Below are 25156 nucleotides of genomic sequence, written 5' to 3'. Positions count from 1 at the left end.
TCCCCAAATGCCCTCCCTGGCTGGTCAAAGGGAGGCAGAGAAGCCCCTGCTCCAAGCACAATCCCACATGTACTTTGAGGCATAAGGAGAGGCTTTGCTCCAGTCTGTCTGGACGTGAGCGCCCCCTTCCAGGAGTTGGCTATTCCCCTACTCACTGGTTTGATCAAACTTCCTCCCTTCTGAGACAGGAAGGTGACAGGCCGGGGGGAAGGGGCCCATTCTCTCCCAATGCATCTCTTGAGTGGAGGAGAATGAGCACACAACACTCAACTGCTCCTTTTTCCCACATCCTCCGGACCCCAGGCAATAGCCTACAACATTATATAGGCATCCATATACTGTTGAGTGCAGTATAAAAAAAATCAATACATATATAAATGCTAACCCTGATTTTCATGAATATAGACTTATACCCTATTCCTTCAAATGCCATGACTTCAGAACTATTGCAAGAGTGAAAAATAATTCAAATACTTAATTTTAAACTGATTACTAGAATAACTAACTTATATACACATACATTTGAAAAATAAAAGGTTCCTTACCTTCCGATAAATCATGTGACATATCGCTACTCTCAATTTCATGCCAGCCCGTTGTACATGATAAAAGTATAAGTGGTGTGTTATGGCTAAAATCAGTGTACATACAGACAAAGCAGCTGCATAGCCATAGGCAAAATTCAAAGCAGCAGTATCAAGAGGATCAAAAATTTCAAAATAATTAATAATTTTTCCCAAAAAGACTGGTTGAATTACTTTGAGTGTTTCCTAAAAGAAAGAAGGGGGAAGGAGGGAGAGAAACAAATAGAAATAATTTATTCTGTAGTTTTCTATCCAAGTTTCTTCCAAGGCAAGTAAGAACTTTCTGGCATACCCTTCTTCCTTTATTATCTTGCTTTAAATACCCAGGCCAGTTTTTATTGCCATATAACCCAGAAGAAATGGACTTCTGTATTAACACATGTATTTTAATAGTATTAAAATTAAAATATTAAAAACTTTTCAAAAGTTCTCTAAGCTACCAAGAAAATCTTTCATGTTATCATAACAAGTTACATAAATACAGATCTCCTTTAATTTCTGAAGACCACATGGTATTTTTTTGTGACGTAGTTACATTTAGCAAAAAGATTTTTTTATGATTCATCCCACTAACCTATGGATACTGTAATATACAGACCAGCAGCAGATATGAGTTCAGAAACAACTCCTTGAAGGGGAGGGGAGGGGGGCCTGGCAGTATCACAGAGATAATATGCTTTCAGTTATACCAGTGTAATCCCACTCTTATGTAGTTGTAACTGAAAGGAGACACTAACCCAGTGTTTTCAACTTCCAGTAGTCTGTGTGGCCCTACTGTATTTTTATGAGAGCGAGAGAGATGGTTAAGGAGAGACATCCTAGTCTCTGAAAAACAAAAGTACAGAGTTTATAGCTGCTACTATCTGACAGAAAGAAATTATAAATGGGGAAAGAGTTGGGTCCCAGAATGAAATCACCAGTATTCATTAAAAATGCCTATTGGACAAGACTTACATTACTATTGGGTAAAAAGATATCCAAAGATACATTGTATTGTATTTTCCATCTCTTACCTCAATCAATGTGAAAAATCCCAAAGCTAAATAGGATTTCCAATAACAAAGTAGGATTGCTTTTGTTAAATGTGGCGTTCTTGCTTCTTTTTTAGCTTTTTGCACCTCTTTATCCCAGTACCTAGAAAATAAAGTAAAATGAGACTGGCGGACAAGAAAAGTCTAACTTAAAAATCAACCGAAACAGACCATCATTTGCTAACGTTGTAAAAAAAGAGAGTTAGGTCTACAGTAGGATTGCCAAGTTATCTGGTTAGTCACTCCACATCCTGCACAATTAAATACTTTCTCTTTAAGAACCTGACACCAAAATAATCTTTTTTGTTTTTTAATTTTATTTATTTGGCTCACGAAAGCCTATGGTTAGCTTTACAGGCTCATTTTGTTCCTCTGTGCTCAAGAACACGCTGATAATATCAACAAACCTTGGACTAGCTGCTGATTTATAGAAACGTACAACAAAGGCAGAACTAGCAAGTCACAGTCCTTGGTTTGTTCTTAGCCTGGATCAGAGTGAGCCAGCTACCTAAGTTAAGGGCCAAGTCACAATAAGCCTTCCTGGCACTGGCCTGCACTGAGGCAGTGTGGAGATGCGCCACCTCAGCAAAACCCCTCTTGAGCTCCAAGAAGAACACAGCAGCGTGCACATCCACAGTTTGTTAGGTTGTGAAGCCCGCTCTCTTATCTTCACCTGGTCATGTATTTAGGTGAAGGGGAAGTGGAATTTTTTTTATTATTATTATTTGCATTATCATATTGCCTAGGAGCCCCACTCATGAACCACGACACCATTGTGCTAGGTGCTGTACAAACACAGAACAAATAGACAAGCTCGTCAGTTAAGAGACTACACTCTAAAAAGTGGACTCAAGACAGACTCAGGGTGGAGGAAGGAGGATAACACACAAGCAGAGAGAACAATGTGATTGTGGCAAACATCATCGGGTGGATTGCACCACCTGTGGTGCCCGGGCTTCCCCAGCATGTGCTCCTTCCTAAGGCAGGGACTGTGACTGTGCTTGACTTTTGCATTGTGGCTGGGCACCTGCACATAAGCAAGGCACAATCTGTTCAAATCCGAATAAAAAAACAGTAAGAACACAAGTGATCATTCTGTTCATATAATGTGATCAAGAATGCACCAGCACCACTCTACAATTGTTGAAGCATGGGATTTTCACATAAGGTGCTCCCTTGTCTCTGGAGGTCAAGTGCATTCTGCTGTGCACCGAGACCCTGTTGGTCCAAAAACTGTGAATACACCAAGGTCTCAAACCTGTTAAAAGATGGCACACTAACTTTGGGCGTGCAGAATAGCTGCCAGAAAGATATTATCTTGATTACTGAGATATTTTTTCTTATCGTCTCAGGGGGGCGGGGAGGGTGGAAATTGGGTAAAATGACAGACTCCACAGTGCAGTTTGTTGGATTTTCTGAAGTTTCTATAAGCCTTAGTCTCGCAGTAGTGAAGGCTGCTTGCTTAAGTAAAGTAGAATCAGAGGTTAAAATAGGGAAAGAAGAAGAAGTTAAAAATTACTTAGACAAATTAGATATCTCCAAGTCACCAGGGCCTGCTGAAATACATCCTAGAATACACAAGAAACTGAATGAGGAGATTCTGAGCCATTAGCAATTATCTTCGAAAAGTCATGGAAGAGAGATTCTAGAGGATTGGAAAAGGGCAAATATAGTGCTCATCTATGTAAAGGGAAATAAGGACAACCTGGGGAATTACAGACCAGTCAGATTAACTTCAGTACCCAGAAAGATAATGGAGCAAATAATTAAGTAATCACCTAGAGGATAATAAAGAGATAAGTAACAGTCAGCATGGATTTGTCAAGAACAAATCATGTCAACCAACTCAATAGCTTTCTTGACAGGGTAACAAGCCCTGTGAATATTGGGAAGTGGTAGATGTGATATAGCTTGACTTTTGTAAGGCTTTTCATACTGTCTTACACAACCTTCTCATAAACAAACTAAGGAAATACAACCTAGATGGAGCTACTATAAGGTGGGTGCATAACTGGTTGGAAGACCTCTCCCAGAGAGTAGTTATCGTGGTTCACAGTCAAGCTGGAAGGGCCTATCGAGTGGGGTCCCACACGGATCAGTTCTGGGTCTGGTTCTGTTCAATATCTTCATCAATGATTTAGATAATGGCATGGAGAGTATACTTATAAAGTTTGCAGATGATATCAAGCTTGTAGGGGTTGCAAGTGCTTTGGAGGATAGGTTTAAAATTCAAAATAATCTGGACAAACTGGAGAAATGGTCTGAAGTAACTAGGATGAAATTCACTAAGGACAAATGCAAAGTACTCTATTTAGGAAGGAGCGATCAGTTGCACACATATATGGGAAACGATTGCCTAGGAAGGAATCCTGCAGAAAGGGATCTGGGAGTCATAGAGGATCACAAGCTAAATATGAGTCAACAGTGTAACACAAAACAAAAACAAACACCATTCTGGGCTATATTAGCAGGAATGCTGTAAGCAAGTCACAAGTAATTATTTCACTCTATTTTGAGTTGATTAGGTCTCAAATGGAGTACTGTGTCCAGTTCTGGGTGCCACATTTCATGAAAGATATGGATAAATGGGAGAAAGTCCAGAGAAGAGCAACAAAAATTATTAAAAAACTAGAAAACATGACCTATCAGGGAAGACTGAAAAAACTGGGTTTGTTTAGTCTGGAGAAGAAAAGACTGAGAGGGGACGTAACAGTTTTCAAGCACATAAAAGGTTGTTACAAGGAAGAGGGAGAAAAATTGTTCTCCTTCACCTCTGAGGATAGGTCAAGAAGCAATGGGCTTAAACTGTAGCAAGTGTGGTTTAGATTGGACGTTAGGAGAAAATTCCTAACTGTCAGGGTGGTTAAATGTTGTGTATTTGGTTGTCGTGGTAATAGAATCTTGTTGTTGCTATGGCAATTCAGTTAGATTATTAGGGGATAGCCCAGCCAATTTTTGCTGGTTTTTGGTAAGTTCAGTGTGTGGCAATAAATGGCTGCTTTTAAGGTTTTCAGCTCTCTGTGTCACAAGTGATTTCTTCCCAAAACTATTGCCCCCAAGGATAGAACATTAAGCACTGGAATAAATTGCCTAGGGAGGTTGTGCAATCTCCATCATTGGAGATTTTATGAGCAGGATAGACAAACACCTGTCAGGGATGGTCTAGATAATACTTAGTCCTGCCATGAGTGCAGGGGACTGAGCTAGATGACCTCTCGAGGTCCCTTCCAGTCTGACGATTCTGTGATTCTATGATTTACAAATGACTCTCCTTGTGTGTTGTCAAGTAGAATAGAAAGTGAAAATGCACATATAGACCCATAGATTCTGCTAAATATCCCATTATGTCTATGCAAGCATTTTTCCTGATCACATGGGAAGGAAGTGCAATTATTGCAAGAGTCACTGGAAAGACTTCACCCTCCTTTATAGTGAAAACCCTGAACTCTACAAGGCACGTCAGTGGATTTTCACTTTGATTATAATGAGAACTCGCTCAAATTGATATTCACTTCCACCATAATTAGGTTCTACTATGCTAATACTCTTGGAATTCTGCAATGATCTGCTGAATAAATGTTAAATCCAAGGGGATTATCAATTTAACTACCACTTCTGCTCTAGCTAACTCAGGTTCAACGAAGTTGTCGCTACTCCTTGCTCCTTCTCCTTTACAAAGAAGTCCTTGCTCCCAATGTAGTTAAGAGTGACAATTAGACCTTTCAGAAGATTCCGTCCACCTCCTCCATAGCTGCCTCTCCTCATGTAACAGCAGGAAGTTAAGAGGCCATTTCAACACTCCTCTGATAGAGAGGAGAGAATCTTTCAGTAGGAAAGCCCCCTACAGATATATTGAAACACTGCTTGTCTCAAGTTATTATGTAATAAAAACCTCTCTCCTATAAGAGAGGTACTGATGAGGTTCCTGTAGGAGCCTCAAGAAAGAAAATTACCTGCATGAACTGTTATTCTCTTAAAACAGGTTATAATAAAGATACACTCTTGGTCTATGATCCCAGCACATGACTGGAACGGACTCTCTTAACCTTTAAGCCTGCCTTGAAAAAGGATATTTATACCTACACTTGGAAGGATTAAATTTTTATCTATTTCACCCTACATACACAAGCCAACAAAAAAATATTTCCATTGATAACAACAGAAATTTACAGATAGGCAGAGTAAGAAAAATGCTGTTTGAAAACTTAGAAGTTTGATTTAGGTATATTTACTGTGTATACTTACACATGTGATGTTAATAAATTGTGTTTTAACAACTATAAAGCTTTAACTTTTTGAATCTCAGAGTCTGTTCTTAAATAATTATTGTCTGATCTTCCCATAACTTCCCACAACTGTAAAAATTTAAAATCAATAAAAACTGAAAAAAGTTTAAAGCCCATAATTTTGCATGACTTTTATTTTTATCAATTTAAATTTTCAAAGGGTTTAAAAACAAACATTAATATAAACTGTCAAGTTATAAAAAAAATCAAGTTCTGCCAACCCTATTCATACCACTGGACCTATACCAGGCCAAAAATCCTAGTGAAGATAAGCCCTTAGATGTCCTGTGCAGCTAAACCTCTCTATCAATCAGTAGCATATTTCACCTTTACTAAGGGAATGATGTTGTCCCTACTAATTCAGTTTGTTCTGTTTTTCAAGCAAAAAGGTAGAAAGCACAAACTTGTTCCCATCTCTGTAAAGAGAGTAAGTTGCATAATATAGCTGTACCAAAGCATAGGATTGCTTTATTAAGATATAATTATTGGAATGTCAGAGTATAGAATCTTCAATTCCAGGCATTTTGTAGAGTGCTATTCAAATGAAGCATCTTTGAAGAAAAAATGATAATGCAAATCCTTTTACAGTAGCTCCTCACTTAACGTTCTAGTTATGTTCTTGAAAAATGCAACTTTAAGCGAAACGATGTTAAGTGAATCCAATTTCCCCATAAGAATAAATGTAAATGGGTGGCAGGGGTTAGGTTCCAGGAAAAAAATTTTCACCAGACAAAAGACATTATATACATACACAGTATAAGTTTTAAATAATTTTTAACAAACAATTTAATACTGTACTCACCAATGATGATTGTGAAGCTTGGCTGAGGCAGGGGCATAGCACGGCTGAAGTGCGTGGGCTTGCCCTGTTCCACTTGCCTAGTGTTCCAGCCTGGGTGCGGGGGGGCTTAGAGCGGGGCAAGTCCCCGCGCCCCGACCCTGCTCCCTAGCAAGAGCACCAGGCGGGTGGAACGGGGGGAGCCAAACAACATTATAAGGGAACATTGCGGGACTTTAAAGGAGTATGTTCTCTAATAGGTCAGCAACCTAACAGCGAAACAACATTAACTGGGAGGATGTTAAGTGAGGAGTTACGGTATATGTTTTCATCCCAGAGCTCTCATCTTCACAGTGAAGACGTGACTACATGAAGTGTTGATTGTTTCCTTACCATTGCAACTCCTCTCCAACCCTCTCCGATGAATCTTCAGCCAGCACTTTATACATATCATCTTCTTCAAGCTTTCGTTTGTGACCAGTAACAAATAAAGGATTCAACCACCTATTTAAATATACAAATGTGTATATTCAGTCAATAGAGCAGAAAGAGTAATTTACTTATGTATTAATTTGATTTCTCGGGTACTTACAAGCCTTCCCCATCCTATTACTGTGGTAACTGAGCACTTCACAGTCTTTACCATATTTATCCTCACAACCCCTGAGAGGTAAGAAGTCACCCTGATTTTACAGATAAGGAACTGAGACACAGAGAGACTCAAGGTATGTCTACACTGCAATTAGACACCCACGGCTGGCCTATGTCAATGTAAAAGTTGGGGCTCAAGCTGCAGCCTGAGCTCTGGGACCCTCTCACCTCACAGGGTCCTAGACCCTGGGCTCTACCTTGAGCCCAAATATTTACACCGCTGCTAAACAGCCCCTTAGCTTGAGCCTCATGAGCCCAAATCAGCTGGCACAGGCCAGCCATGGGTGTCTAACTGCAGCGTAGATGTACCCAAGGTGACTTGCCCAAGGTTACACAGGAAGTCTGTGGCAGAGCAGGGAACTGAACCTGGTCTCTCAAGACCTCACCACCTTCCTTCCTCTCCACTGTCCAGACACTGGGTATTGTATACTCTTACCAGCATAGAAAGCACAAAATAAAGAATATTTTGACAATCAGTCCCTTTTAAAAGGAGTGGAATTCTGGCTAAGTAGAAGAGCTTAAAATTTCCCATCAATAAAAAAATTAGTCACAAAATGTATAGCAAGGAAATATACATTAGAAATGACACTTATGAAAATGGAGTCAGAAAATAAGGTAAATTTGTATCGCTATGGGACACACTGTTATAATAATATTTTGGGACTAAAAAGAGATAGGAGTAATAACAATTTTTAAAATCTTTTAACAGTTTTATACAACAATTCTGGTGATCTGTCCAATTAAATCTTTAAATGGCGGATATGGTCCAGAATTATCCCTGTTAGAGAATCTTCTTAAAACTGGAATCGCCTTCATAATATTTATCTTCCAAATGTACCAAACTCTACAAACGATAGCATGTAAACTAGACAAACCAAAATGTAAAACATTAAGCTACAGACTGAAATCCCCCACACATAGGAAGGAATTGTCCACTATCAGACAAAACATCTAAATCTCAAAAAACAAAAGAACTATATACTTCATTATCATCTCCAACACAGTTTTTATGATTAACTTTGGGTAGTTAATTAAAGTGCTTGGGATAGAAATAGAACTGAGGGAATAACTGATTTTCTATTCAGTGGCAGAACTGAAAAATGCAGAAACAGAAAAAAAATCCTCATTTTGGGTTGAACCCCAAACCAGAATTTTTTTTAGTTTCTCACAGAAATGAAGAAATAAACCCTGAAAAAGTTCAATTTGAGTTAAAACATTCTGCTCAACCTGAAATTAATTTTTTGAGGGTGGGGTTGATTTAGAAGTATAAACATTTTATTTTGAAAACGTAAAAAAAATCATGGGATAAATCATGCATCAAAGTCGTGAAATGGGCTACAAATGCAATAAAACATAAGGTATTCAAAAGTTTAACAAATGGAGGGGGGCACCAAAGATGCTCCTCGCCTAGGGCACTGTTTGGTCTAGGGCCAGCCCTGGTCTTTATTAAGTCCATAATTACTGGTGTCTAGCCGAGTTATGAATTTATGTTCCCAGGCTTGTCTTTTGAAGGTGTTGTGCAGGTTTCCTTTGAGGAAGAGGACTGAGAGGTCAGATATGGCATCATCATTCTGTGAAAAGTGGAAGCTGAAGTTAGACAAATTCAACCTTAAAATAAGATGCAATTTCCTACTAGTGACAGTAATTAAACAATTTAACAGCATAGCAGGGGAGCCATCACCTGGAGTCTTTAAAATGAGATTAGATATCTTTCTGAAATATCTTTCTGAAAGATGTGCTTTAATACAGCTGCTGGGAGAAATGCTACATGTGTGCCGGAGTATCAGGCTATTTGGTTGTGGTGGTCCCTTCTGGCCTTGGAGTCTGAATCTACTAATCCCCCTTTTAATTCCCGTCCTTCATGAGTCACAAAGAGAATAGAAAGTTCTGCATTGCCTTCAATATGCTCATAACACCAGCAGCTCTACATTATGACTATGACTATAATAAAATCTCATACTTCAGGACTTCCGCCAGTCGGCCAGAGGAGTCAGGAAGGATTTTTTTCCCCTGATACACAACTGTCCAGATATATTCAGGGGAGGGGGGGAGGTCATCTTCCTCTAAAGCATCAGGGATGGCCACAACTGGAGATAGAACACTGACCAGAGCTCTGAGGTGGTACAGACAGACACTCTTCTTTCTCAGGTGCCTGGCTGGTGGATCTTGCTCAGGTGCTCAGGGTCAAACAAATGTGGGATCATAAAGGAATTTTCTCCCAACTCAGACTGGAAGGGACCTTGAGGGGGTTTTGCCTTCCTCTGAACCACAAGGCATGGATCACCAGCTAGGATCATCTGGGCATATCTCACCAGTTGACCCTTGACCTGATTTTATGACCTATGACACTGACTCAAGCGTGATTTTATGCTTGCTACAGGTAAAATGACATTATAGAAGTATAAGATTGACATGGAGTGTATTACTTATTAGCTTGGAACATCTGTGGAGGGCAAATATATAAACATAAGCAAATGAGTTATTAGGCTTGCTATAACTGGTGGCCTGTTGTATGCTAGAGGCTGTGATTTAGCTAAATAGTGTAGGACTAAGGTGATATCTGATCTACAGTTATTTTGCACTGTCATTCTCAGAGACAAATGAGTAACCACAAATGGTTCCACACCACAGGATTCTGCAAGAAAGAAGCTGGGGGGGAGGGGGACTTTAGCAGTTAGGTTGTTATGCAATATCTAAGCAGTTAGACTGAGTGCCAATAAAAATGAGGTAGGATCAGAGGCTAAAATAGGGAAAGAACAAGTTAAAAATTACTTAGACAAGTTAGATGTCTTCAAGTCACCAGGGCCTGAGTAAATACATCCTAGAATACTCAAGGAGCTGACTGAGCAGATATCTGAGCCATTATCAATTATCTTCGAAAAGTCATGGAAGATGCCCGCCAAAAAACATTCCTCCACATCCCCCGGGGGGGGCACCCAACAGTTTGGGGACCTTTAACATAAGAACATAAGAACGGCCATACCGGGTCAGACCAACGGTCCATCTAGCCCAGTATCTGTCTACCGACAGTGGCCAATGCCAGGTGCCCCAGAGGGAGTGAACCTAACAGGCAATGATCAAGTGATCTCTCTCCTGCCATCCATCTCCTGTGCGCTGCGTGAAGAAGAACTTCCTTTTATTTGTTTTAAACCTGCTGCCTATTAATTTCATTTGGTGACCCCTAGTTCTTGTATTATGGGAATAAGTAAATAACTTTTCCTTATCCACTTTCTCAACATCACTCATGATTTTATATACCTCTATCATGTCCCCCCTTAGTCTTCTCTTTTCCAAACTGAAGAGTCCTAGCCTCTTTAATCTTTCCTCATATGGGACCCTCTCTAAACCCCTAATCATTTTAGTTGCTCTTTTCTGAACCTTTTCTAGTGCTAGAATATCTTTTTTGAGGTGAGGAGACCACATCTGTACACAGTATTCGAGATGTGGGCGTACCATGGATTTATATAAGGGCAATAATAAATTCTCAGTCTTATTCTCTATCCCCTTTTTAATGATTCCTAACATCCTGTTTGCTTTTTTGACCACCTCTGCACACTGCGTGGACATCTTCAGAGAACTATCCACGATGACTCCAAGATCTTTTTCCTGACTCGTTGTAGCTAAATTAGCCCCCATCACATTGTATGTATAGTTGCGGTTATTTTTTCCAATGTGCATTACTTTACATTTATCCACATTAAATTTCATTTGCCATTTTGTTGCCCAATCACTTAGTTTTGTGAGATCTTTTTGAAGTTCTTCACAATCTGCTTTGGTCTTTACTATCTTGAGTAGTTTAGTATCATCTGCAAACTTTGCCACCTCACTGTTTACCCCTTTCTTCAGATCATTTATGAATAAATTGAATAGGATTGGTCCTAGGACTGACCCTTGGGGAACACTACTAATTACCCCTCTCCATTCTGAGAATTTGCCATTAATTCCTACCCTTTGTTCCCTGTCCTTTAACCAGTTCTCAATCCATGAAAGGACCTTCCCTTTTATCCTATGACAGCTTAATTTACGTAAGAGCCTTTGGTGAGGGACCTTGTCAAAGGCTTTCTGGAAATCTAAATACACTATGTCCACTGGATACCCCTTGTCCACATGTTTGTTGACCCCTTCAAAGAACTCTAGTAGATTAGTAAGACACGATTTCCCTTTACAGAAACCATGTTGACTATTGCTCAACAGTTTATGTTTTTCTGTAAAAGCAGCAAAGAATCCTGTGGCACCTTATAGACTAACAGACGCATCCGATGAAGTGGGTATTCACCCACGAAAGCTCATGCTGCAAAACGTCTGTTAGTCTATAAGGTGCCACAGGATTCTTTGCTGCTTTTACAGATCCAGACTAACACGGCTACTCCTCTGATACTTGACACCATGTTTTTCTATGTGTCTGACAATTTTATTCTTTACTATTGTTTCGACTAATTTGCCCGGTACCGACGTTAGACTTACCGGTCTGTAATTGCCGGGATCACCCCTAGAGCCCTTTTTAAATATTGGCGTTACATTAGCTAACTTCCAGTCATTGGGTACCGAAGCCGATTTAAAGGACAGGTTACAAACCTTAGTTAATAGTTCCGCAACTTCACATTTGAGTTCTTTCAGAACTCTTGGGTGAATGCCATCTGGTCCCGGTGACTTGTTAATGTTGAGTTTATCAATTAATTCCCAAACCTCCTCTAGTGACACTTCAATCTGTGACAGTTCCTCAGATTTGTCACCTACAAAAGCCAGCTCAGGTTTGGAAATCTCCCTAACATCCTCAGCCGTGAAGACTGAAGCAAAGAATCCATTTAGTTTCTCTGCAATGACTTTATCGTCTTTAAGCACTCATTTTGTATTTCGATCTTCAAGGGGCCCCACTGGTTGTTTAGCAGGCTTCCTGCTTCTGATGTACTTAAACATTTTATCATCATCTTTGGAGTTTTTGGCTAGCCGTTCTTCAAACTCCTCTTTGGCTTTTCTTATTACACTCTTGCACTTAAGTTGGCAGTGTTTGTATTTGCCTCACTAAGATTTGACTTCCACTTTTTAAAGGAAGTTTTTTTTATCTCTCACTGCTTCTTTTACATGGTTGTTAAGCCACGGAGGCTCTTTTTTAGTTCTTTTACTGTTTTTCTTAATTTGGGGCATACATTGAAGTTGGGCCTCTATTATGGTGTCTTTAAAAAGGGCCCATGCAACTTGCAGGGATTTCACTTTAGTCCCTGTACCTTTTAACTTTTGTTTAACTAACCCCCTCATTTTTGTATAGTTCCCCCTTTTGAAATTAAATGCCACAGTGTTGGGCTGGTGAGGTGTTCTTCCCACCACAGGGATGTTGAATGCTATTGTATTATGGTCACTATTTCCAAGCGGTCCTGCTATAGTTACCTCTTGGACCAGCTCCTGCGCTCCACTCAGGATTAAATCTAGAGTTGCCTCTCCCCTTGTGGGTTCCTGTACCAGCTGCTCCATGAAGCAGTCATTTAAAGTATCGAGAAATTTTATCTCTGCATTTCGTCCTGAAGTGAAATGTTCCCAGTCAATCTGGGGATAATTGAAATCCCCCACTATTATTGGGTTCTTAATTTTGATAGCCTCTCTAATTTCCCTTAACATTTCATCATCACTATTACTGTCCTGGTCAGGTGGTCGATAATAGATCCCTAATGTTATATTTTTACTAGAGCATGAAATTTCTATCCATAGAGATTCTATGGAACATGTGGATTCGCTTAAGATTTTTACTTCATTTGAATCTACACTTTCTTTCACATATAGTGCCACTCCTCCCCCTGCACGACCTGTTCTGTCCTTCCAATATATTTTGTACCCCGGAATGATTGTGTCCCATTGATTGCTCTCAGTCCACCAGGTTTCTGTGATGCCTATTATATCAATATCCTCCTTTATCACAAGGCACTCTAGTTCACCCATCTTATTATTTAGACTTCTAGCATTTGGGTACAAGCCTTCACAACCTCCTCCGGTAGAGAAGTTCCACAAGTTGACTGTGCGCTGCGTGAAGAAGAACTTCCTTTTATTTGTTTTAAACCTGCTGCCTATTAATTTCATTTGGTGACCCCTAGTTCTTGTATTATGGGAATAAGTAAATAACTTTTCCTTATCCACTTTCTCAACATCACTCATGATTTTATATACCTCTATCATATCCCCCCTCAATCTCCTCTTTTCCAAGCTGAAGAGTCCTAGCCTTTTTAATCTTTCTTCATATGGGACCCTCTCCAAACCCCGTATCATTTTAGTTGCCCTTTTCTGAACCTTTTCTAGTGCCAGTATATCTTTTTTGAGGTGAGACCACCACATCTGTACACAGTATTCGAGATGTGGGCGTACCATGGATTTATATAAAGGCAATAATATATTCTCAGTCTTATTCTCTATCCCCTTTTTAATGATTCCTAACATCCTGTTTGCTTTTTTGACCGCCTCTGCACACTGCGTGGACATCTTCAGAGAACCATGTTGACCTTTGATTTAGATAATGGCATAGAGAGTAAACTTTAAAAGTTTGCAGACAATAACAAGCTGGAAGGGGTTGCAAGTGCTTTGGAGGATAGGATTAAAATTCAAAATGATCTGGACAAACTGGAGAAATGGTCTGATGACCAAATAGAATGAAATTCAATAAGGACAAATGCAAAATACTCCACTTATGAAGGAACAATCAGTTGCACACATACAAAATGCGAAATGAGTACCTAGGAAGGAGTCCTGCAGAAAGGAATCTGTAAGTCTCAGCGGATCACAAGCTAAATATGAGTCAACAGTGTAACTTGCAAAAAAAGCAAACCTCATTCTGGGATGTATTAGCAGGAGTGTTGTAAGCAAGACACAAGAAGTAATTCTTCCGCTCTACTCCACGCTGATTAGGCCTCAACTGGAGTACTGTGTCCAGTTCTGGGTGCCACATTTCAGGAAAGATGTGGACAAATTGGAGAAAATCCGGAGAAGAGCAACAAAAATTATTAAAGATCTAGAAAACATGACCTATGAGGGAAGATTGAAAAAACTGAGTTTATTTAGTCTGGAAAAGAGAAGCCTGAGAGGAAACATAACAACAGTTTTCAAGCACAGAAAAGGTTGTTACAAGGAGGAGGGAGAAAAATTGTTCTCTTTGCCTCTGATGATAGGACAAGAACCAATGGGCTTAAATTGCAGCAAGGACGGTTAAGGTTGGACATTAGGAAAAACTTCATAACTGTCAGGGTAGTTAAGCACAGGAACAAATTGCCTAGAGAGGTTGTGGAATCTTTGTCACTGGAGATTTTTAATGCAGGTTAGACAAACACGTCCAGGATGCTCGAGAGAACACTTAGTCCTGCCATGAGTGCAGAGGACTGCACTAGATGATCTCCTGAGGTCCCTTCCAATGCTACAACTCTATGATCCTATGATTCTACATATGGGAATTAAGAAATAAGTGATACAAATCATTACTATGAATGTTTGATGCTTAGTTATGGACGTACCAAAGACCACATACGACACTCCACATACGGATAAGGGCAGCTATTGACCTTATAGTCAGGGTAAAGGATCAAATATAGTATATATCCTTACTATTACCATAAGGAAGAGTACAAAATACCACACCCAGTTCCCATTTCTTCAGGTTCATCGAGTCCCCAAGAAAGTGGAAGTTGAATCAGGACCTGCCTTTTGATGGGCTTGTAGACTTTAAGGCCAGAAGGGACCGTCATGATCATCTGCTCTGACCTCCTGCACATTGCAGGCCATGTAACCTCACCCACCCACTCCTGTAATAGACCCATGACCTCGGACTGAATTACTGAAGTCCTTAAATCATGATTTAAAGACTTCAAATTACAGAGAATCCACCATTTACAGAAGTTGAAACCTGCAAGTGACTTGCATGCCCCATGCTGCAGAGAAAGACAAAAAACTCCCAAGGTCTCTGCTAATCTGACGCAGAGGAAAATTCCTTCCCATCCCCACATATGGCAGTCAGTTGGATCCTGACCATTTTGGCAAGACCCACCAGCCAGATACCAGGAAAGAATTCTCTGTAGTAACTCTGAGCCCATCTAGTGTCCCATCACTAACCATTGGGGATATTTGCTACTAACAGTTGCAGATTAGCTACATGCCATCATACCATCCCCTCCACAAACTTATTAAGCTCAGTCTTGAAGTAAGTGAGTTTTTGTGTCCCCCCATCCCCATTCTCCTGAGAAGGCTGTTACAGAACTTCATTCCTCTGATGGTTAGAAACCTTCATATAATCTCAAGCCTAAACTTGTTGATGGCCAGTTTATATCCATTTGCACTTGTGTCAATGTTAGTGCTTAACTTACTCTTCTCCCTCCCTGGTATTTAGCCCTCTGATGCATTTAAAGAAGGCAATCATATCTCCCCTCAGCCTTCTTTTCACTAGGCTAAACAAGCCAAGCTCCTTGAGTCTCCTCTCATAGGGGAGGTTTTTCATTCCTCTGATCATTCTAGTAGCCCTTCTCTGCACCTGTTCCAACTATAATTCATCTTTCTTGAACATGGGAAACCAGACCTGCACACAATATTCCAGATGAGGTCTCACCAGTGCCTTGTATAATGGTACTAACAGTTTCCTGTCTCTACTGGAAATAGATCACCTGATGCATCCTAGGACTGCATTAGCTTTTTTCAAGGCTGCACCACATTGGCAGCTCATCCTGTAATCAACCAATACACCCAGGTCTTTCTCCTCCTCTGTTGCTTCCAACTGATAAGTCCCCAGCTTAGAGCAAAAATTCTTGTTGTTAGTCCCCAAGGGCATGGACTTTGCACTTTCCACTAATAAATTTTGTCTCATTTCTATTACTCCAGTTTTCAAGGTCATCCAGATCTTCTTGTATGATATTCTGGTCCTCCTCCTTATTGGCAATACCTCCCAGCTTTGTGTCATCTGCAGATTTTATTAACACACTCCCATTTTTTGTGCTAAGGTCACAAAAAATGTCTAAATAATAAGAATGTTAAATAAGATTGGTCCCAAGACCGATCCCTGAGGAACTCCATTAATAACCTCTCTCCAGCCTGATAGATCACCTTTCAGTTCCTTTAACCCTTTAACCAGTTCCTTATTGACCTTTCAATTCTCGTATTAATCTCCATCTTCTCCGATTTAACTAATAATTTCCCATGTGGAACTGTATTAAATGCCTTAGATCTACTGCATTTCCTTTGTCTAAAAAATCAGTTATCTTCTCAAAGAAAATATCAATTTGGTCTGGCATGATCTACTTTTTGTAACATCATGTTGTATTTTATTCCTCTATATCCTTAACTACTCTCTCTTTCAAAAAGTGTTCTAAGACCTTGCATACAATGGAGGTTAAACTAACAGGCTTGTAGTTTCCTGGATCACATTTTTCCCCTTTCTTAAAAATAGGTGCTACATTAGCAGTCCTCCAGTCATAGGGTACAACCCTCAAGTTTACAGATCCATTAAAAAGCTTTGCTATTGGGCTTGCAATTTCATGTGCCAGTTCTTTTAATATTCTTGGATGGAGATTATCTGGGCCCCTGATTTAGTCCCATTAAACTGTTTGAGTTTGACCTCCACCTCTGAAGTGGTAATTTCTACTTCCATATTCTCATTTCCATCAGCTCCCCAAATTCCTCATTACCCTTATTAAAAACTGAGGCAAAATATTTGTTTAGGTGGTTGGCCATGCCTAGATTATCTTTAATCTTCACCCTATCCTCAGTGCTTAGCGGTCCCACTTCTTCTTTCCTTCTTTTCTTTTTATTTCTGTGGCTATAAAACCTTGTACTATTGGTTTCAATTTCCATTGCAAGGTCCAACTCTGCTTGGCTTTTCACAGTTCTCACCTTATCCCTACACTTTCTGACCTCCGGGAGGTAGCTTTCCTAGCGGATCCATCCCATCTTCCACTCCTTGTATTTATCTTATTCTGATCATTATGTATATTGATCCTTGCCTATCATTTCAATTATAACTGTCTGTATTAAATAAAGTTTCAATGTGTGCTTCATCAAATTGTATTTTCACAATTACCTTTAAGTAGCCACCTAGGAAAAAAACCTGTTATCTGTGACATGTGCATTATGCACCCCTATACACAATTTTATAAGTATAATAATTGTTCAGGCTAAACACCTACTCAATGCCATGGAACTGCAGGGCCTTCTAGCATTGGTGGCACCTGTCTTTTCTACTCTCTGCCTGTGGCATACAGTTTAGTCTCATGAAGATTGAAATGCTAATTCATACCCAATCTGGTATGTTAGGCTCAGTTTGCATTTTTGTTTATTTGCCAGATAATCTACTTTCTTCTGTTTGCTATCACTTATTACTTAAAATCTGTCTTTCTGTAGTTAATAAACTTGTTTCATGTTTTATCTAAACCAATGTGCCTTTAAGTGAAGTGTCTGGGGGAAATCTCAGCTCTGAGCGCTGTGCACAAAAGCTGTTGCTACGAAGAGACAGGCTCCATCTAACAAAGAGAGGGAAGGGCATCTTCGCAAGCAGGCTGGCTAACCTAGTGAGGAGGGCTTTAAACTAGGTTCACCAGGGGAAGGAGGCCAAAGCCCTGAGGTAAGTGGGGAAGTGGAATACCAGGAGGAAGCACGAGCAGGAGAGCGCAAGAGGGGAGGACTCCTGCCTCATACTGAGAAAGCGGGAGAATCAGCGAGTTATCTTAAGTGCCTATACACAAATGCAAGAAGCATGGGAAACAAGCAGGGAGAACTGGAAGTCCTGGCACAGTCAAGGAACTATGATGTTATTGGAATAACAGAGACTTGGTGGGATAACTCACATGGCTGGAGTACTGTCATGGATGGATATAAACTGTTCAGGAAGGACAGACAGGGCAGAAAAGGTGGAGGAGTTGCACTGTATGTAAGAGAGCAGTATGACTGCTCAGAGGTCCAGTATGAAACTGCAGATAAACCTGAGAGTCTCTGGATTAAGTTTAGAAGTGTGAGCAACAAGAGTCATGTTGTGGTGGGAGTCTGCTATAGACCACCAGACCAGGGGGATGAGGTGGACGAGGCTTTCTCCAGGCAACTAACAGAAGTTACTAGATCACAGGCCCTGGTTTTCATGGGGTACTTCAATCACCCCAATATCTGCTGGGAGAGCAATACAGCAGTTCACAGACAATCTAGGAGGTTTTTGGAAAGTGTAGGGGACAATTTCCTGGTGCAAGTGCTGGAGGAACCAACCAGCGGCAGAGCTCTTCTTGACCTGCTGCTCACAAACAGGGAAGAATTAGTAGGGGAAGCAAAAGTGGATGGGAACCTCGGAGGCAGTGACCATGAGATGGTCGAGTTCAGGATCCTGACACAAGGAAGAAAGGAGAGCAACAGAATACAGACCCTGGACTTCAGAAAAGCAGACTTTGACTCCCTCAGGGAACTGATGGACAGGATCCCCTGGGAGAATAACATGAGGAGGAAAGGAGTCCGGGAGAGCTAGCTTTATTTTAAAGAATCCTTATTGAGGTTGCAGGAACAAACCATCCCAATGTGTAGAAAGAATAGTAAATATGGCAGGCGACCAGCTTGGCTTAACAGTGAAATTCTTGCTGATCTTAAACGCAAAAAAGAAGCTTACAAGAAGTGGAAGATTGGACAAATGACCGGAGAGGAGAATAAAAATATTGCTCAGGCATACATGAGTGAAATCAGGAAGGCCAAATCACACTTGGAGTTTCTTCAGGTATGTTAGCAACAAGAAGGTGTTCAAGGAAAGTGTGGGCACCTTACTGAATGAGGGAGGCAACCTAGTAACAGAGGATGTGGAAAAAGCTCATGTACTCAGTGCTGTTTTTGCTTCTGTCTTCAGGAACGAAGTCAGCTCCCAGACTACTGCACTGGGCAGCACAGTATGGGGAGGAGGTGACCAGCCCTCTGTGGAGAAAAGTGGTTCAGGACTATTTAGAAAAGCTGGACAAGCACAAATCCATGGGGCCAGATGCGCTGCACCCGAGGGTGCTAAAGGAGCTGGCGGATGAGATTGCAGAGTCATTGGCCATTATCTTTGAAAACTCATGGCGATCGGGGGAGGTCCCAGATGACTGGAAAAAGGCTAATGTAGTGCCCATCTTTAAAAAAGGGAAGAAGGATGATCCAGGAAACTACAGACTTGTCAGCCTCACCTCAGTCCCTGGAAAAATCATGGAGCAGGTCTTTAAGGAATCAATTTTGAAGCACTTAGAGGAGAGGAAAGTGATCAAGAACAATCAGCATGGATTCACCAAGGGCAAGTCATGCCTGACCAACCAAACTGCTTTCTATGATGAGATAACTGGCTCTCTGGATGAGGGGAAAGCAGTGGATGTGTTATTCCTTGACTTTAGCAAAGCTTTTGATACAGTCTCCCACAGTATTCTTGCCAGCAAGTTAAAGTAGTATGGGCTGGATGAATGGACTATAAATCAGATAGAAAGCTGGATAGATCATCGGGCTCAGCGGGTAGTGATCAATGGCTCCATGTCTAGTTGGCAGCCAGTATCAAGCAGAGTGCCCCAAGGGTTGGTTTTGTTCAATATCTTCATTAATGATCTGGAGGATGGCGTGGACTGCACCCTCAGCAAGTTTGCAGATGACACTAAACTGGGAGGAGTGGTAAATATGCTGGAGGGTAGGTATAGGATACAGAGGAACCTAGACAAATTAAAGGATTGGGCCAAAAGAAATCTGATGAGGTTCAACAAGGACAAGTGCAGAGTCCTGCACTTAGGATGGAAGAATCTCATGCACTGCTACAGACTAGGGACCGAGTGGCTAGGCAGCAGTTCTGCAGAAAAGGACCAGGGGTTACAGTAGACAAGAAGCTGGATATGAGTCAACAGTGTGCCCTTTTTGCCAAGAAGGCTAACGGTATTTTGGGCTGTATAAGAAGGAGCGTTGCCAGCAAATCGAGGGACGTGATCATTCCCCTCTATTCGGCATTGGTGAAGCCTCATCTGGAGTACTGTGTCCAGTTTTGGGTCCAACGCTACAAGAAGGATGTGGAAAAATTGGAAAGAGTCCATCAGAGGGCAACAAAAATGATTGGGGGGCTGGAGCACATGACTTATGAGGAGCAGCTGAGGGAACTGGGATTATTTAGTCTGCAGAAGAGAAGAATGAGGAGGGATTTGATAGCTGCTTTCAACTACCTGAAAGAGGGTTCCAAAGAGGACGGATCTAGATTGTTCTCAGTGATAGCAGATGACAGAACAAGGAGTAATGGTCTCAAGTTGCAGTGGGCTCGAATCACCAACAAAGCAGTGTGAGTTAAACCAGCCCAGCTGGGGAGTTAGGGGGCCCCGCGGTTCCCATGGCTCCCAGACTGCACCCCAGAGGTACAACCCGTCATGGTATCATTAGCGAAAACTGATTTTCTCTCTACAGGTACATCATATGCTGATATGGCTGACAGATGAAACCAAACTGAAAGTGTTTTCTTAAGATATAATAAATACTCATATATAATTATTTGATGCCATATAAGGATCCACATTATAATGGAAATCTATGATAAAAGCCTTTTCCATTTAAGACTATAGCACTTTCGTGTGGATTCTTTTTTAGAATTTAACAATACATTTTGCAATTCTAATGACAGGCTTTCTTCTCGCCCACCTAAAACTCTATTCCCCTGCAGTCAAGTGAAGGCACCAAAGATTTGGATGATAGACTTTCCCTGTTTTTTGCATCAACAAGTCCAGTGTTAATGTTAAAGGTTCCACTAATTCAGGGATCTGCAACCTTTGGCATGCGGCTCACCAGGATAAGTACCCTGGTGGGCTGGGCCAGTTTGCTTACCTGCCCCTTCCACAGGTTCGGCCGATCGCGCCTCCCACTGGCTTCCCCCCGTGATTCCCCTATCCCTTTCTTCTCCATCCCCCTCCCCTCACTCCCACATTCCTCTCCCCTTCCCTATTCCACTCCCCCTTCCTCCCCGCTGCCTCTTCCTCCCACCCCAGGCACTCACTGTTGCACAAAAACAGGAAGGCTCCCAGCACACAGAAGGGGAGTACAACTGGCACTAGGACCCCGGAGGTAGCATTCAGTTGCAGAATCAGTGAAGCCCAGATGCAGCATCCTTCAGTGCTTGCAGAAATATGGGTGTGGGGGACAGTGGCACGTAACCCCATGTACCCTCCCATGCCTTGCCTTTGTTGGTGGAAGGGCAGTTCCCCTCCAAAAAACTGCACACATGGTCATCCCCCTGTGTGGCTTTCCTGCCGTTTTCTACAGGGAAGCACCGGAATTCTGCAGGGGGGGAGGGAGGCGTTTTCTGCGACCATGCAGAAATCCCCACAGGAGTATTGTTTAGATAATATAACGCTGTCATATTGTCTCTTACTATCTGAACTGCTTTGTTTTTGAGTTGAGGCAGAAAAGACCTTAGAGTTAGTCTGATTGCTCTGAGTTCTAAAATATTGCTGACCGGTGATCTCTGACCAACAACTGGTTGGTCGGATGGGCTCCCCATCCCAGAGTAGATACATCCATGGTCAGTAATACTGACATTGTAGGGGGATTGAAAAGCGTACCCTTCCTTGCATTTTGATTGTCTGTCCACCACATTAATGAGATTAACACTTGTTGTGGAATTAATATTTTTTGATGCATGACATCTAAACTTGGTTTGTAATTCTTTGCTAACCAGAGCTGACGGTCTCATCTGAATATGAGCATAAGAAGTCACTGCTCTGGTTGACGCCACCAGACCCAGCAACTGACAGAAGAAAAGAATGGACTGTCTTGGTAACTGGTGGAGGAGATATATACATCTTTTTATTTGATCTCTCTCCCCTCTGGGAGAAAAGCTATCCTTATAATTGAATCCACCATGGCTCCTATAAAATAATCTTTTGAGTAGGGATTAGATACAACTTTCCCCAATTTATCTGTAATCCTAGACTGACAAATAGTGAACATATTTGAAGTACATGTAGTAAGATCTCTTCCTTGTATTTTATTAACCAGTCATCTAGGTATGTATAGATATATATATCCCCTGCCTCCTTAGGTATGCTACCATGACAGGTAGATACACTGGGTATTGTGGACAACCCAAAAGAGAGGACCTTGTATTGAAAATGGTTCTTTCCAACAACAGAAAACGTAGATACTTCTGATGACATGGTCTTACAGGAGCGCAGAAGTATGAGTTAAGTCCTGAACTGCAAACCAATCCTGAAGGGAAAGAAAAGGTATTATAGAAATCAGAGACACCATGCAGAACCAAAATTTTTTATATATAAGTGTTTAATCGCCTTAAATCCAAAATACAGAGAAGGCTCTCCATCTTTTTTTGGGATTAGAAAATAACAAGTAAAACCCCTTTCCCTCTATGATCTTGCAGAACTATCTATCACACCTAATTGTAGCCTCCCTTTTCAACAAATCAAGATGACTGCGATCTGTGCCAAGATATGAAGCAGGTGGGTTGTTGGGGGAAAGGTTTTGAATTGAATTGTGTAACTGCATGAAATAAAACTTCTAAAATCCACCTGTCCAATGTTATTAACTCCCACTGGTAATAAAAATGGGACAACCAGTCCCCAAACTGTGGATAAAAAAATGTTCAAGTGGACTGGGTTGAAGTGCTGTGTCCTCATGTCAAATCTGATGAGGAACTGCAGAAGATGAAGACAATGAAACTTCCCTTTTATTGTTGAAAGTTTTAAATTTCTTTCTCTGTTGTAACCAGTGTTGTGGTGTATAATTTTGAGGTTGGAAATGATATGCCCTTCTCTGATAATTATAATGAAGTGAAGGAGATGAAGAAGGTAGATGTTGCCTTTGATACTTGTATAACGAGTCGAATATGGCCTCTTTTTCATTTTCTCTAGTGGTTCATCAGTTTGAATATTAAACAGTCCTTCTCCTTCAAATAGAAGGGGGATGTTATTGGAAGAGGCCCTGAGCATCCTCTGTTCAGGCTGAGACTACATCTCTTCTCCAATATAGGGGATTAGAGCAGTGGCTCTCAAACTTTTTTTTTACTGGTCACGCCTTTCACATAGGAAGCCTCTGAGTGCAACCCCCCTTATAAATTAAAAACACTTTTTAATATATTTAACACCATTATAAAAGCTGGAGCAAAGCGGGGTTTGGGGAGGAGGTTGACAGCTCACGATCCCCCATAAAAACCTTGCGACCCCCTGAGGGGTCCCAACCCACAGTTTGAGAACCCCTGGATTAGAGGATTGTGAATGAGTGCAAAGGCACCACACTGATGAGGAAGTCACCAGAGAGGAGTTGTGAGCAGGCCTAGCGACTGCCCCTCCAGCTCTGTCAATCATGTATGGTAGGGAAGAGGCGTTTAAAAAGGAGGAAGCTGCAGGAAGACGAGAGAAGAGATCACCCTGAGCAAGAAACTGCTGGAGTGACCCCTAAAGCCATGAGGGGAACTCCCATCCAAGAGATCGCCACCTCTGACCCTACAGGGAGTGCAGTACTCCCAATGTAAGCCTCACAATGAGCCCAGCCAGCTGACTCTTCAAAAACTGCTAAGCAAGCAGCACCGAAACAAGAAAGTACTGTTGGCTTTTTCCCTTTTGAGTTGGCTCTAGGAAGACATTATTCTCAGGACATAGACATTTCTTTTCTTTTTTTTGATCCCCATCTAAAGATACTTAAGAAGATCCACAATGGGCATGGTCCCCACTTTGCAAGGACTAGAAACTGGGGTCTGTGTATACGCCACCCAGGGTAGATAACTGAGCATGGCCAGCATCTCCCCCCATCTGGAAAAAAAACCTAAGGGGACTCTTTTACAAGGATCAAGGACACCACTCTGGAAACAATCCAAGAAGTAACCTGTGGCCTTAGGGGGTAAAGACAGAGTCACTTGGCAACCTGACACCAGCTCATGAGATGTACTCCTTTATAGGAGTACAGCTCCTCAGAAACACTTACTCCTGTACATTGTAACTGGAAGAGGGACTCATTATCTGGACCAACAGTTATAAAATGAGACTATCCTACAAACATGGACTTGATGGACATAACTGCATTCATACTCCCCTTGGTATGTTACCACATGACGTATCTTGGTCATCCTGAGTCCCATATAAAAAAGCTTCTCTGGGATTCTAAGATCACATACAGATAATCTGTGGCTTAATAGCTTCAAGGTTGTCCAGGGAAATGTTTGACTTCTTCCAACTCCAATTACAGTGATTACGCTGACATTTTGACAGGTGGGGGAACCTCAATGTAGGTGATTAGTCTCTGAAGAAACAGTAAATATACATAAGTCATTTCACGCGGGGGGGGGGGGAATAGGCCCTGAACGTTCTGTGGCCTGATTCTCCTCACACAACAGTTTCATATCAACGTAACTCATGGGCCGAATTCTGCTTGCACATGGGTGCAACTCCTATTAACTTGAACGGGACTTGCACCTGTGTGAGGATAGAAGTGGGCCCATTGACCTCAGTTGAGTTAATTTTCTATTACAGTAATTCCTCACTTAAGGTCATCATGGTTAACGTTGTTACGTTGCTGATCAATTAGGGAACATGCTCATTTAAAGTTGTGCAATGCTCCCTTCTAACGTCCTTGGCAGCCACCTGCTTTGTCTACTGCTTGCAGGAAGAGCAGCCCATTGCAGCTAGCTAGTGGGCGCTTGGAACCAGGGTGGACCAGAAGCCCCCCATCAGCTCCCCTCTCCCCTAAATTCCCTGTGCAGCAGCTGCCTGCAGTTCAGCTGTGTCCCTCTCCCCACTGCCATGTGCAGCTCCTACCTTCTGCCTTGGAGCTGCTCCCCGAGACTCCTGCTTGCTGTGCAGGGGGGGAGGGAAGGAAGAGGGGGGCTAATGTCAGGGTGCCCCCCTC

The 25156-nt window shown here is 41.5% G+C and overlaps 1 protein-coding gene across 4 annotated transcripts in view; it reads right to left on the bottom strand.

The window, feature by feature from the left end:
* Positions 1–25156, bottom strand: part of ABCC4 (ATP binding cassette subfamily C member 4) — a 228647-nt gene that overhangs the window by 179347 nt on the left and 24144 nt on the right. For all 4 annotated transcript variants that reach the window (XM_045009855.1, XM_045009864.1, XM_045009873.1 and 1 more), the window contains exons 2-4: positions 7073–7183; positions 1598–1718; positions 546–770 (exon numbers count right to left, since the gene is read on the bottom strand). In XM_045009855.1, coding sequence (XP_044865790.1) covers positions 546–770; positions 1598–1718; positions 7073–7183 — 457 coding nt within the window. The remainder of the gene's footprint in view (positions 1–545; positions 771–1597; positions 1719–7072; positions 7184–25156) is intronic.

The sequence above is a fragment of the Mauremys mutica genome, chromosome 1 (genome assembly GCF_020497125.1).
Source record: "Mauremys mutica isolate MM-2020 ecotype Southern chromosome 1, ASM2049712v1, whole genome shotgun sequence".
In the NCBI taxonomy this organism is placed as follows: domain Eukaryota; kingdom Metazoa; phylum Chordata; order Testudines; family Geoemydidae; genus Mauremys; species Mauremys mutica.
This window is presented reverse-complemented; position numbering and strand designations above follow the sequence as displayed.